The sequence below is a fragment of the Ranitomeya imitator genome, chromosome 1 (assembly GCF_032444005.1).
Source record: "Ranitomeya imitator isolate aRanImi1 chromosome 1, aRanImi1.pri, whole genome shotgun sequence".
In the NCBI taxonomy this organism is placed as follows: domain Eukaryota; kingdom Metazoa; phylum Chordata; class Amphibia; order Anura; family Dendrobatidae; genus Ranitomeya; species Ranitomeya imitator.
In genome coordinates, this window is record NC_091282.1 from 928,496,519 (window position 1) to 928,512,168 (window position 15,650).

The 15,650-nt window shown below is 42.1% G+C and overlaps 1 protein-coding gene across 1 annotated transcript in view; it reads right to left on the bottom strand.

Annotated features, from left to right (window-relative positions):
- The window catches only part of HPGDS (hematopoietic prostaglandin D synthase), a 152,679-nt gene that overhangs the window by 32,088 nt on the left and 104,941 nt on the right, over positions 1 to 15,650 (bottom strand). Inside the window, exon 3 of the mRNA XM_069743579.1 lies at positions 195 to 287. Within this exon, the coding sequence (XP_069599680.1) occupies positions 195 to 287 (93 nt within the window). The remainder of the gene's footprint in view (positions 1 to 194; positions 288 to 15,650) is intronic.

Below are 15,650 nucleotides of genomic sequence, written 5' to 3' on the forward strand. Positions count from 1 at the left end.
GACATCAGAGATGTGACTTAAAACCCCTCTGTCCCAATGTAAAGTCTCTAACAAAGCCACGGGTGAAACCTTGATGTCTTCCTATGTCGTAGAGGAACTTTTGGATCCACACAGCCCCCGAGTGCAATTGCCGCTACTTCTATGACCCTTGACCACCATACACAACCATATATATGCATAGTAAATTATATTACCTGCTTTTTTGGCTAGAAATCTCCCAATGGCAAGGCTTTGATAGTACACAGTTCCATCAATTTCTAAAACTGGAAGTTTTCCAAATGGGTATTCTGAGGGGGGAAAAAAAAAAGGTTAAGGTGAATTCTAATGGAATTTATGCAACTATTAAAAGCTCTTACACACATTATTCATTAACCCTGCTGATGGCAATTTCTTTACTGTATGAAAAGCAGGCTTATCTTCCATTCACTGGTCCAGTGTTTTATATCAATTGCAGCAATGGTGTTCATGTAAAGTTGCCATGTAAATGAAGCATGTTTAGCCACAACAGAAAATAAGCAGCAATTTCACTGTATGAAATCTATTGTTAAGAAAATGCAGTCAGTATAAGCTAAATAATGGTGGCCGAGAATAGAAACGCAAGCTATGATTATGTAAGACAAAGCCTGACAACAAGTTAGCTTTGTCACTTGTTCTTATTGTGCCATTACTTCAGCTAATGAAAGTCAAAGGTAACATAGTCTGATAGTATGAGACAAATGGAAAGAGAGAAACAGTGAGACAGTAAGACAGAAAGAAAGTAGGAAAGTGAGCAAGAAGTAGTGATGGGCGAACCCATGGATGTTTGGGTCCAGCAAGTTCGGACAAACATCAAAAATTGTCTGATTCGGGTACCAGAATAGTAGCCGAACCCAGACCCTATTCAGGTGAATTTGGATTAGGATTAGGCATAAGGTGAGTATAACTGTGCTCTTTTATTTTTATTTTTTTTTAAAAAAAAAGGAGTCGTGTCTTTCTTTCAAATAAAATATTTTATTCTGGCTGTGTCTTTTTTACAATTTAACTATGGGGTTAATAATGGGGGTGTCTTATAGACGTGTCTCCATCTCTAACCCTTGGGCTTGATGTCAGTTGACAATACAAAGCTGACATCAACCTTACAAATATTACCCCACTTGCCACCGCACCACGACATGTGGGAAGAGTGAGGCTAAGTGCTAGATTTGGTGCATCTTGTTAATGCAACATTTCTATGAGGCTAAGTTGATATTTTTAGTGTGGGAGGGGGACAATAATCTTGGCCCTTTCCTAGGCTATTAACAGCATCCCCCAGCTGTCTGTTTAGAATTTGCTGGTTATTAAATATAGAGGATCCCCCCACATTATTTTTGAGGGGTTTCAGCCCACAGCTGTCAGTTTTGCTGTTCTGGTTATCAAGAATAGAAGAGACCCCATTTTCTTTTTTTAAATTTAGTGTGGCGGCCAGAGACACAAGGCAGGCAGTTTCCCCAGAGCTGCAACATGGGTTAAGTTTCCAAGCCAAGGGTTATGTGTTCACGAGTCTGACGCTTTTTTGAAAGACAGTCTAATTAATAAAAAAAGGCAATTTGCAACATCTGCCATACCAGCATCAGCAGGGGCAGCACAACTACCACCCTGTCCACCACCAGCATGCTCAGGTAAACGCAAGCAAAGCACTTGACTACTTTGGCTGAATGCCAGGGTCCTGAAACTGCGAGTGACACCACTGACTCTTCCTCTATTCTATGGGCTCACCAGTCCCTTGTCCATGATATAGGCGAAGATGACTCCCACCCTGTACCTGTGTTTGCACACTTGCAACCACCGTCAGCAACTATCTCCTTGTCCCAGCACAGCGTTCAGTTGTCCATACCCCAGTCCTTGGAACATAAGCGTAAATATGCAGCCACCCACCCACAGGCTACAATACTAAATGGCCAAATTTCCAGACTGCTTGCCCTGGAAATGTTGCTATTTAGGCTTCTGGAGACAAAACCTTTCTGCAACCTCATGTTGGCAGCCATCCCTCAGTAGTCGGTCCCCAGCTGCCACTATTTCTCCTGGTCTGCCATCCCTGTCTTACACAAGCACATGTCCCATAACATCAGCCGTGCCCTGAACAATGCAGTGACTTGGAAGGTCCACTTAACCACCGACATCTGGACATGAGGGTTCTGGTTCAATCAGGGTTGCTCCCACTTTCTACAGCATTTTTGGCACCTCCTCCTCCTCCTCCATTCCATAAATATGAACATCAGTCTCAAGCTGGAAGCACTGCAGGACTGCCTCAGCCAAGGGGCAACAGGCTCTGCTGAGGATAATCTGCTTAGGTGACAAACCGCACACCTCCAGAGTTGTTGAAACGTCTAACAGACCAGACTGATATGTGGTTCTCACCCCATAACCTATAATCAGGCATGGTCGTGTGTGACAATGTCTGTAACCTGGTGGTGGCTCTGAAGCTTGGCATCCTTGCACACGCACCATGACTGGCCCACGTGCTCAACATAATGGTTCAGCATTTACTCAAAACCTACCCAGATCTGCATGAGCTACATGTGAAAGTATGCCACTTTTGTGTCCATTTCATCAAGTCAGCTACAGCTGTCGCCACCCTAGCAGTGCTGCAGCGTTTCCATCACACCGACTGATGTGGGATGTCAACACGCGTTGGAACTCAATGTTATATATGTTGGCAAGGCTTTGTGAGCAGCAGAGAGCAGTAGTTGAATATCAGCTACACCATGCCCGTCGGTATTCCGGTCAGCCTCTGCATATTAGAGCTGATGAGTGGGCATGGATGTCTAACATCTGTGCTGTTCTCCAAAACTTTTTGGACTCAAACTCAACCAAGATGGTAAGCGGCAATTACACCATAATCAGCGTCACCATCCTGCTTCTCTGGCTATTAAAACATTCGCTGATCACAAAAAACATGAGGCTTTGCAGGCAGAGCAAGTTTGGATGAAGCAAGAAACTATACTGGGTGATGCTACACAGCCCAACCTCATCTCATCTTCTCAACGTGGATTGGGTGATAATGAGGAGGAGGAACAGGAGCTCGTTGTCTACTCTTCATAAGGTACTACCCTCACCACCTTCATCCCGTCTCATCAGCGTGTATGGCCTGAAGAGGAGAGGGAGAAGGACTTGGAAAACAACATGGACCATTGTCCTTTTGGTGGGGACAGGGAAGTGTAAGCTGTTGGTAGTCTGCCATACATGGCTGAGTTCACGTTCCACTGTCTTTCCCATGACCCTCACGTTCTACATATTTTGGCCAACACTAATTATTGATTGGTTACCCTTCTAGACCCATGCTTTAAGGAGAACTTTACATCTCTTCTTCTCATGGCGGAGAGGTCTAATAAAACGTTGCAGTACAAAAAGGCCCAAGTTGAAGAATTATTAAAAAAATCCCACGTGACAATGCTGGCAACAGAGGTCACAGTTAGACAACCAAGGAAGTGGAGACTAGGGAGACACACCAGATGCAAAAAAGACAGAGGAACACTCTCAAAGGTCTGGGACAGTTTTCTCAGACCCTCCCAGCACCCTGGCCCTGATGCACGGGGTACCCTGTGAATCCTCTGTGCCTTACAACTATTGGAAATCCAAGCAAGACACGTGGAATGAACTGTCTCTCTATGCCTTTGAGGTCCTGGCCTGCCCTGCCGCTAGCATTGTGTCAGAGTGGGTTTTTAGAGCCACCAGGTGTATTATAACTGATAGGTGCATCTGCCTGTCAACTGAAAATGCTGACAGGCTGACTCATCAAAATGAAGGGCTGGATTGACTTCTTTACACCACCAGATGACAGCAGTGGAACATAAACTCAAATTCAGTGTTTTTTTTTCTGGTCTATTCCCATGCACCTCTTCCCAGCCAAACATTGGTATACACTTCAGTATTTCAGCTTTTTTGTGTCCTCCTTCTCCACCACCACCATATCAACATGCTACCCTCGCTATAAATTTTGAAGGGTGTTTATGATACTTGCATTGACAATTTTTAGAGGCCTACCTTGAACATTCTTTTATATACATGTATACCCATCAGGGGCAAGTGTTTTTCACCCCATGCACTTAGTGCATGGGCATTAGCAGTCTAGGATACCCACTCCTTAACCCCTTCACGATATGGGCCGTACATATATGGTGCATGTCGGGTCTCCCCCATTGAGGTGGGCATCAGCAGACATGTGCCCCTAACAGCCGCGGATGGAATCACGATCCACCCATGGCTGTTACCATGTTAAGTGCCGCTGTCAAATGCCAACAGCGGTCTGTAAAAGTGCCGTAATACTCGGACAACATTGTTCTCAGCAACGTCATGGGACTCAGAGATGCTTTTTTTTGGAGTATTATATATTTTCAGTTTTTCATTCTCATCTCTTGTTTTGTGTCTTTTATGCCATTGCTTTCATTGCATTTAGATGTTTGTTTTAAATGTCATGTGATTCCTGAACCCAATTGAAATAAGTACCTCATGTATGTAAGATTTGTGGGTAATCCATTCTCATCAGGCCTTGAGGAAGAATAATGTCTGTGTTCGAAATGCGTCGACATGTTGTTTTCCTTTTCCTTTCTCCCCCGTTTGTGTGGTGCCCCAGTCACCACAGAGGTACTGCACCTCAGCCAGAGGTGTGGTACTCTGCTCTTGGGTAAGGAGGGGACACTACCCAGGACCCACACACTAGCATGCAACACCAGACCTCAATAGGCCTGGAGAGAACTAGAAGGGTATGGGTGGAGGAAGTAGAGAGGGGAGGAGTCAGTGACAAGATTGAGTGACAGTGACAGTGAGAGGGGTTGTCATGGAAACTAGAGGGAGGAGTTAGGGAGTTGGTGAGGAGAACAGACGGAGACAGTAGCTCCTGACAGAAAGAGAGAGAAGGGGTCCTAGGGGCACGGATAGTGAGGAATCCATCCATGGGGCCCGTATTCACGTCGACTGTAGTTGGGAGGTAGGGACCAGGTCGCAGTGGGGAAACCGGCCCTCAGACTAGTGGAGAACTACAAGACTCAGCTAGCATGCTGGAGGCTGTAGTATCTGTACGTGCCACAGCCACAACCACACACACACTCGTTGAAAAGGCAGCCACATAGGATCAAGGGGACCAGGAGGACGTTGTTCGACAGGATCTAAGGCTGCTGGCTTGGGACACTGTGCGTGAAGGTTTAGGGCAGGAGAGGCAGAAGCCAGCGCAGTGAGACGGCAAGGGAAGGCACATAAGAAGGGGGTTCTGGCAAAGTGGACCCCAAATTACCTGAGAGCTTGCTGGTCCACAGAACCAGAGGACACAGCACCTGGCTGGGAGAGCATTTAAGAACTGTGAGTAAAAGTGTGGAAACTGCACCCTGCTGTGTCCTCTGAATTATTACTGCATCACCTGCCCTGCATCACAACATTCACCATCATTGACTTTAACTATTTAACTGCCCTGGGGCCTAGCTCTACCTGTGGAGAGCTGAAACATCTCTGCTTTGTCACCATCTGCCCCAGTAGACCTGAACCAGTGTCTTGGCCATTTCCCTATTGCCGAGCACCACTGGTGGTGTCATGAACTAATCCCCTATAAACGTTATTCCCATTCAATTTCACTTTTATTGGACACCCAGGGCCACGGACTGGGTCACTGCTGCTGTGACTACCCGCCTTAAGAACTGCCCGGCCCGGGTAACCCACAGCCCTAGCGGGTGCTCCATTTGCACCTACATGTATTTTTTAATTGTTCGAATAAACTTGGATTAATTTTATTGAACAAGAAACTGGAATTCCCTTCTTCCTTTCTACATTGCCTGTTATGCCAGTCCCTGCTTCTTGGACCTGCATATACGGCGAGCTGGCTTTTCCTTTCCATACATTAGCAGAGTAGTACTACTGACTCCAATTAGGGCCTGTGCTGAGATTGACTAAACAACGACGATGAAGAGTATGAGACTGACTGTGGCACACTATGGACCAGAGTATTAGGAACAAGATGTTATACCCAACAATATTTTTTGTTGAAAAAGAAAGTAAAAAGCACTGGCGCTCCTGATAGTCCCTAGTGGGGAAACAAAATTGCTGAATGTAGCGTGCTGCTGGTGATTGTGACAGGTTCTGTGTAGACCTGTAAAGTATATAAAATGAAAAAGAGTGGTATTCACCTGCGCTGTCTACAAAAACGAACAATAAAATGAAAAATAGATGAATAAATGAATAAGAGAGCACTTACTTAATGAGTAATCATTGGTTATGCAGTGGATGTTGCAATGGGTCCTTAAAGTACTATCAGAATCTTAGGGGAATGAGGAGAGAGAAGAAAAAAAATAAAAAATAAAAAGGGGGTAAATGTTTGTATTGGTGAATATAGTGAGACTAAATAGATTTATAATATATACTCACTCAGATATTAAATGGAAATGTGCAATGAAGAGACGTGATCCCTGTGTATCTGCAATTGATGCGGGTATTGTGATGACCACGGTTGCTTAATCTTCAGAGGTTTATAGTAGATGCCCCTGCTTAGATAAATGTACAACCTTTATAGGTAATGGTGGTTTTAAATAAATGTGGTCTAGTTTTCCCAGTACACAATAAACTTACTGCTGGTGGGAGTAGCGCAGGATTCCGTTAGGTTAAGGTAGTAAGATGACCATCAGGTGCTGGCTGACAAGGATTACTGTGATTAGAATTGATTGCCCATATGTTGAGATGAGGAGAAATGCTCCCCTAGTATGTTGGAGCACTAATATGCCACAATTGCTATGTGCACATAAAATATGCTATACTCACTGTGGTGCTGAGTGCGGAGGGAAGCGGTTCCGGAAAGTCTGAGCCACCGCTAGGTGTACCACTATGACAGAGCAGTGGGTTAAGGAGAGAGTGGCGGCAGAAGCCGTGCGACCGCGAAACCTTGCGTGCCCCGGCCGGATGCAGCGCTGAGGTAGCGGTCGGAGAGGGTGGGCAGAACTGCTGGTGACGTCACCACGCTACGGGGCTAAAGAGGACAGGTGTGCTAGTATAGCTAGTCAGCAAACCAATGCATTTCAAGGGCTCAGGCCCTCTTCATCAGGGTTAAGCATCATCAGACTTTCCGGAACCGCTTCCCTCCGCACTCAGCATCACAGTGAGTATAGCATATTTTATGTGCACATAGCAATTGTGGCATATTAGTGCTCCAACATACTAGGGGAGCATTTCTCCTCATCTCAACATATGGGCAATCAATTCTAATCACAGTAATCCTTGTCAGCCAGCACCTGATGGTCATCTTACTACCTTAACCTAACGGAATCCTGCGCTACTCCCACCAGCAGTAAGTTTATTGTGTACTGGGAAAACTAGACCACATTTATTTAAAACCACCATTACCTATAAAGGTTGTACATTTATCTAAGCAGGGGCATCTACTATAAACCTCTGAAGATTAAGCAACCGTGGTCATCACAATACCCGCATCAATTGCAGATACACAGGGATCACGTCTCTTCATTGCACATTTCCATTTAATATCTGAGTGAGTATATATTATAAATCTATTTAGTCTCACTATATTCACCAATACAAACATTTACCTCCTTTTTTTTTTTTTTTTCTTCTCTCTCCTCATTCCCCTAAGATTCTGATAGTACTTTAAGGACCCATTGCAACATCCACTGCATAACCAATGATTACTCATTAAGTAAGTGCTCTCTTATTCATTTATTCATCTATTTTTCATTTTATTGTTTGTTTTTGTAGACAGCGCAGGTGAATACCAATATTTTTTGTTGCCTTGTAAGACAGAGTTTTCATTGTTAGAATTGTTATACAGTGGGAAAAAGTATTTAGTCAGCCACCAATTGTGCAAGTTCACCCACTCAAAAAGATGAGAGAGGCCTGTAATTGACATCATAGGTAGACCACAACTATGAGACTCAAAATGAGAAAACAAATCCAGAAAATCACTTTGTCTGATTTTGCAAGATTAAGCAACTCCAACCGCCAAAAAGGGTATACATTTCCATTGTAAAATACTTCTCTGCAGTCCAATAATTTGTCAATCCTTTTTAGTTCTGTATCTTAATCATCTAAACCGTTGTATTAGATTAATAAATAATCTTTGGTTAAGTTACCGTTGTGTATTCATCTTCTGCGCCATGGCATCCACGCACCTTAAGTGACGTCCAGCAAAGAATCATTTTCTTGAGTTTGTTTTTTGGTTGTAACTTCTTTATGCTCTATGTGGCTTTACTTCATTTTTCTTGCATAAAAGTTTGAACATTTTGGGATTTACAATACTAAGTGTGTTGTCTCTTTCACAAAATATGTTCTGACAAGCCAGTGAGCAAAACTAACTCCCACTGAGCATTTTGCCAGAAAATCTGGAGGAAGCAAGGCTAAAAAAAAGGCTACAAATCTATATTAAGATTGTCAACATAGTTCATAATACTTATGGCCATATGAGCAAGTTCTTAGATAAAGAGGCTTCTATATACTGTATAACAAGCTTCACATTCTGCAAGCATCTGTGAAAAAGTAATGCAACACAGTCAAAGAAGCCTTCATAGTGCAGGATGAGGGAGCACAGGCAGTTCTCTGTTCCATGGCTTCGGATTTCTTTCTTTGTACGTGGCATGCATACAACAGCCAGCCTGAGTTTGGTTTTAAGTTTGTTCTTTATCCTGTTGACTGCATTATGCTTCTTAGTTCAGATGGGAAAGTTTAATGTCCAACCCTATATACAATAAAGCAGCTGAATATTATGAATTCCTAATAACTACTGTGGCAATCAAAATGTCTTTTTATGGTTATAGTGGATTTTCTCTAAGGAACTAGTATTGTATGTTCATGAATAAGCATTTTTGTGTAGAGCTCTGCAGACTTATGAATCCAACCAATGAAGGTAACCCAGATATACTTACTTTTGCAGGCATTGAGAGGGTTATGTCACGTAGACAAGGAGGGGATTTGCACAAATTACTTCTCCAACAGGAAGCTAAGTGGATCATGAAAACACGAGCAACAGGACCGGCAGGTCTTAATGATAGGATTGACATGTCCGTCTTCCTATGAATGAGGTTGTACAAGTACCTATGCGTAATATATGGGCTCCCTTCTTGAATAGGTTTGAACATATTTGCATATTCTTGGTAAGAGGACTCTTTAATATTTTAAGATTCCTCTGATACCAAATAAATGCGCTATGAAGATATTGGTGAAAAATAATATTAATCTGGGTCTTGATCTTCTTTTCTGTATTTTTACATTGCTAGACATTATTGATTTCTCTTTATGTGCCTTGTGATAATTTGAAACTTATGTAGTCTCTGTATTGGTTTTCGGAATAAGGATTTCTTTCATTTATAATTTTTTTCCAGTTATTGTTTTTGTTAATTTGCTATTGTGTGCGATATTTGTGTGTTCATACATGGTTTTTTATGTTTTTCGTTTTCCTCTTCTTTGGTAATTTGGCTAATGTTCGGTCCATTTATAGGTGTTTCCTATCTAGCTGTTCGCCCGATTTATGTGGGAAATAATTTAAGCAATATACTATAGTGTCAAAAGAAAAAAAGAAAAAATGGATGTGATTTGGATCTGTGTGCACAGTCCTGTGTTTACCATTTAATATCGATGACAGCTCACTTCTTGCACTATTTTTGGTCAGATACATAGAGATCGTTATCGATACGTTTGTTTTTAATTATGTTTTAAGATGCAACTGTTATCTTTTGCACGCTGATTGGATCTGGTGCTGGAGGGGGCGGTGGTTTTCCACTTTTCTCCCTGGACACCACTTCCTTTCAGCATGGACCCGTAGAAGCGCTGGTTGTAGCGTGAAACGGCCGTCGTCCTTCTCTGCTCACTGTATCCTCCGTTTCTCTCCCCCGTGCCGTGAAGATGTTGTACTGGATGTTGCAATAAAGATAAGTCCCCCTTTTTTACAGGATCGGTGAGTGTTGCCGCGTTTTTCTTTCATTATTTCATATGGTTCTCCTGTTGTTTCTACGCGAGCACCTCCCGACTAGCACTGGGCTGCGGTCTCAAAGACTGATTACAGATTTGGTCTCTAACACAGGCTGTGCTACTTTGCTTTATTCTGTTGGTCAGACTTATGAATCCCCCCAGCGTACACACTCTGCACTGTGGAGATTCGTCAGTTTCTGAGCCGAGAGCGGTAAGTACTCATGCATTATGCATACTCCTGCCAGAGCTGGACTAGTGGGCGTGGCTTGCTCCACTTGTCTTGAGTGAGGCCACACCCTAAAGTGTGACACACCCATTGGACAGGTGCATCACTAGACGGGGACTGGTCTCGCTTTAAACAAGTGTATGGAGCAAGGCTGCGCCCACTTGTCGGGTTGTGGCCGAGAGTATTCATAACTCATACATACCCGCTGCTCCCGGCTCAGAAACTGGCGAATCCCCGCAGTGCACAGTGCATGATTGAGGAGTGACTGCAGAATTAGCATTTTTGACTGAACAACCGCTTTAAATATTGTGCATCTGCAATAAGCTCCCTCTAGTGGCGAGAGGATGCAGCCTAAAAATTGACATCTTTGCTGGGAATTGAGAACTCAATATCAGAAACAAAGTTGCAGTTGTTATATATTAAGAAATTGGCAAATAATTTTAAATGAACAACTAGAGTTTAGGATAAAATGTATTATTATACCAGCAAGGGTATACAAAGGTAATAAGTCACCCATAATTCTCTTGGTAATTAATGTGTATACAGCAATAGTACCTTAAAACATAACCTTTAATCAAACCAAATAAAACCCCCAATCGGGATTCAGATTAGTTAAAAGCAGACAATACATATAACACACATGGATTTAAATATATGCAGATATAACATACAGATGCTTCTCACAAAATTAGAATATCTTCAAAAAGTTAATTTATTTCAGGCCTTCAATACAAAAAGTGAAACTTATATAGAGTCATTACAAACAGAGTTATGTATTTCACGTGTTTATGTCTGTTAATGTTGATGATTATGGCTTACAGCCAATGAAAACCCAAAATGTTCCAGAGATATATATATACAGTCATGGCCAAAAGTATTGACACCCCTGCAATTCTGTCAGATAATACTCATTTTCTTCCTGAAAATGATTGCAAACACAAATTATTTGGTATTTTTATCTTCATTTAATTTGTCTTAGGCTACTTTCACACTAGCCTCGTGCGCTGCACATCGCGATGCGATGTGCAGACGCAACAACGCTAGCGTTGTTTGCACTGCACAACGGGTGCAGCGGATGCAGATTTTCATCGCATCCGCTGCCCCATTGTGAGGTGCGGGGAGGTGAGGGCGGAGTTCCAGCCGTGCATGCGCGGTCGGAAAAAGCGGTCCGTCGGCAGCAAAAAACGTTACATGTAACGTTTTTTGCTCCCGGCGGTCCGCCACAACACGGCGCAACCGTCGCACGGCGCAACCGTCGCAGGTCAACTGCACTTTTAACCCAGCTGCACCTGATAGATTGGAGGATGGGAATGACCTCTCCCATTCATCACTTACCAGTCATTCCAGACACCTTATCCCTTTGCTGCTCTACTAAATAAAAACTCAGCACACTATCAGTGCTGGACCTATTGCAGGTGTCATATCAACGAGGCCAGGTACCTCAGGGAAAAATCACTCCATCTAGGACTTGTTGGCAGCAAATGCCATCTTGCAACCTGTCTACTCTACAATATATGCAATATATATACTGTGCATATATATATATATATATATATATATATATATATATATATGTATATATATATATATATATATATACACATACATACAGTATTTAATATATTTCACATTGACATGCTTTAGCACTACAGAGTGCAACTTTTTTTGTTTATTGTTTATGGAGGTGGCTGCTCCTAGTTGGCACCAGTTCACATTAGCTTGTCAGTCTTTTTTGTCATTGTATATTAGCTTTCTGACTGAGCACTCCGCCCTTCAGCTCCCTTGGAAGGGAGGTATTCACGTCACATTTTGATTCATTGAAAGACTTTATTCTTAATGTGTGTGTATTTTTTAACCCATTCATACAGTGGGGCAAAAAAGTATTTAGTCAGTCAGCAATAGTGCAAGTTCCACCACTTAAAAAGATGAGAGGCGTCTGTAATTTACATCATAGGTAGACCTCAACTATGGGAGACAAACTGAGAAAAAAAAATCCAGAAAATCACATTGTCTGTTTTTTTATCATTTTTTTTGCATTTTATGGTGGAAAATAAGTATTTGGTCAGAAACAAACAATCAAGATTTCTGGCTCTCACAGACCTGTAACTTCTTCTTTAAGAGTCTCCTCTTTCCTCCACTCATTACCTGTAGTAATGGCACCTGTTTAAACTTGTTATCAGTATAAAAAGACACCTGTGCACACCCTCAAACAGTCTGACTCCAAACTCCACTATGGTGAAGACAAAAGAGCTGTCAAAGGACACCAGAAACAAAATTGTAGCCCTGCACCAGGCTGGGAAGACTGAATCTGCAATAGCCAACCAGCTTGGAGTGAAGAAATCAACAGTGGGAGCAATAATTAGAAAATGGAAGACATACAAGACCACTGATAATCTCCCTCGATCTGGGGCTCCACGCAAAATCCCACCCCGTGGGGTCAGAATGATCACAAGAACGGTGAGCAAAAATCCCAGAACCACGCGGGGGGACCTAGTGAATGAACTGCAGAGAGCTGGGACCAATGTAACAAGGCCTACCATAAGTAACACACTACGCCACCATGGACTCAGATCCTGCAGTGCCAGATGTGTCCCACTGCTTAAGCCAGTACATGTCCGGCCCGTCTGAAGTTTGCTAGAGAGCATTTGGATGATCCAGAGGAGTTTTGGGAGAATGTCCTATGGTCTGATGAAACCAAACTGGAACTGTTTGGTAGAAACACAACTTGTCATGTTTGGAGGAAAAAGAATACTGAGTTGCATCCATCAAACACCATACCTACTGTAAAGCATGGTGGTGGAAACATCATGCTTTGGGGCTGTTTCTCTGCAAAGGGGCCAGGACGACTGATCCGGGTACATGAAAGAATGAATGGGGCCATGTATCGTGAGATTTTGAGTGCAAACCTCCTTCCATCAGCAAGGGCATTGAAGATGAAACGTGGCTGGGTCTTTCAACATGACAATGATCCAAAGCACACCGCCAGGGCAACAAAGGAGTGGCTTCGTAAGAAGCATTTCAAGGTCCTGGAGTGGCCTAGCCAGTCTCCAGATCTCAACCCTATAGAAAACCTTTGGAGGGAGTTGAAAGTCCGTGTTGCCAAGCGAAAAGCCAAAAACATCACTGCTCTAGAGGAGATCTGCATGGAGGAATGGGCCAACATACCAACAACAGTGTGTGGCTACCTTGTGAAGACTTACAGAAAACGTTTGACCTCTGTCGTTGCCAACAAAGGATATATTACAAAGTATTGAAATGAAATTTTGTTTCTGACCAAATACTTATTTTCCACCATAATATGCAAATAAAATGTTAAAAAAACAGACAATGTGATTTTCTGGATTTTTTTTTCTCAGTTTGTCTCCCATAGTTGAGGTCTACCTATGATGTAAATTACAGACGCCTCTCATCTTTTTAAGTGGTGGAACTTGCACTATTGCTGACTGACTAAATACTTTTTTGCCCCACTGTACTATTGGATTAATAATAGATAGGTGTCTTATTAACACCTCTCCATTATTAACCAGGCTTAATGTCACCTTACAATAGCAAAGTGACATTAACCTCTTATTACCCCATATGCCACTGCTACAGGGCAATGGGAAGAGAGACGCTAAGTGCCGGAATAGGTGCATCTTACAGGTGCGCCTTTTCTGGGGTGGCTGGGGGCAGATGTTTTTAGCCAAGGGGGGGGCAATAACAATAGTCCTTCTCTAGGCTATTAATATCTGCCCTCAGTCACTGGCTTTCCCTCTCTGGTGGACAAAATTGCATGGGAGCCCACCCCAGTTTTTTCCGTGAATTAATCCTTTAATTTAACACCTACAGCTCCAAAATTTTACACACACACACTAGTAACATTATTAGTGAGGGACATATAAAAATCTAATGGGTATGCAATGGTTTACTGTATGTAAACCATGTCCCATATCCTGTTGGGTTCGGTAATGATTTTACAGAACCCGACAATTGAATTATCAGCTATTCTGCTATCTAGCTCTGTATGAAATATAAAGATATATATATATATATATGTGTCTTACTGATATATATATATATATATATATATGTTTTCATGAATATTTGAGGCCATGGATCCATTATATGTCCATTTTGCAAACCGGTGAGAAAATCACGCTATAAGGATGACATGGATACTTCGATGAGAAAAATTGCATCCTTGCATTGCACACGGATGACATACGGATCATTGTTCGGGAACATTTGTGCGATTCTTGGCAGTGAAAAATAGACCGATTTTTTATATGTTATGTGTGGCTCCAGCCTTAGAGAGGTATTCACATTAGACATGTTAGGACCCATCAGTTTTGAGACCACCTTGTTGTTGGTTGATGGGCATGCATGAATTGGCCAAATTATGTGATAAGCGTCTCATTTTTTTCCTAGTATCCAGAAGCCGTATTGCTATACATATTTTCATATATTTCACATTAACATGCTTTAGCACTACAGAGTGCAACTTTTTTGCTTATTCCAAGTACAAAAAATTATTTGGGATATCACCATGCTCTTTAGTGTTTGGTCTAAACAATGACACCTAGAACAGCTCTACGTTGTCTAGCATAAAACAAGATTTCATATTGCAATAATTAAAATAGCAATACATGTTACCAGTTGTAAAGAAGAGTAAAGCAGGGTTAGGTAAAAAAAAATAACCCAAGCTCTGAACATCTCCTAGAGCACTGTTTAATCCATCATTCAAACATGGAAAGAGTATGGCATAACTGTAAACCTAAACGGATAGACTCATGGTCATTCTGGAAGATCTACAGAGAATCATATCTCAGGTGGGAGAATTTGTCCACAGGACAACTATTAGTCATATATTCAACAAAGTCAGGCCCTTATAGAATAGTGGCAAGAAGAAAGCGATTTTTGAAAGAAAGCCATAAGAAGTCCTGCTTACAGTTTGCAAAAAAAAAAACATGTAGGGGGCACAACTAGTATGTGGCAAAAGTTGCTTTGGTCAGCTGAGACCAAAGTCAAACTTAGTGGGCTAATATCAAACGCTATGTGTGATGAACTCACACTGCACATCAGCGTGAAACACCATCCCCACCATTAAACGTGGTGGTGGCAGCATCCTGACATTCCAATAGGGCAACTACTGTGAAGATACTGCTAGATATATAAAGGAATGGTTTAGATCAAAGCACATTCATATGTTTGAATGGTCCAGTCAAAGTCAAGACCTAAATCCCACTGAGAATGGGATGCTAGAGCTAGATGTCATCATCTAGATGTGCAAAGCTGGTAAAGGCATACCCCAAAAGACTTGCAGCAGTAATTATAGCAAAAGGTGGTCCTACAAAGTAGGGGATTATATACACATAACAATTTTCAGATTTATATTTTAAAATAATTAGAAAATAATGTATAATTTCCTTTACACTACACATGTGTGGGTGTAACGTTAAAAAATTTGGAAAAGTTTGTAGGGTATGAATACTCTCGCTCTATATACAGATTTTATACAGCATCATCATATTAC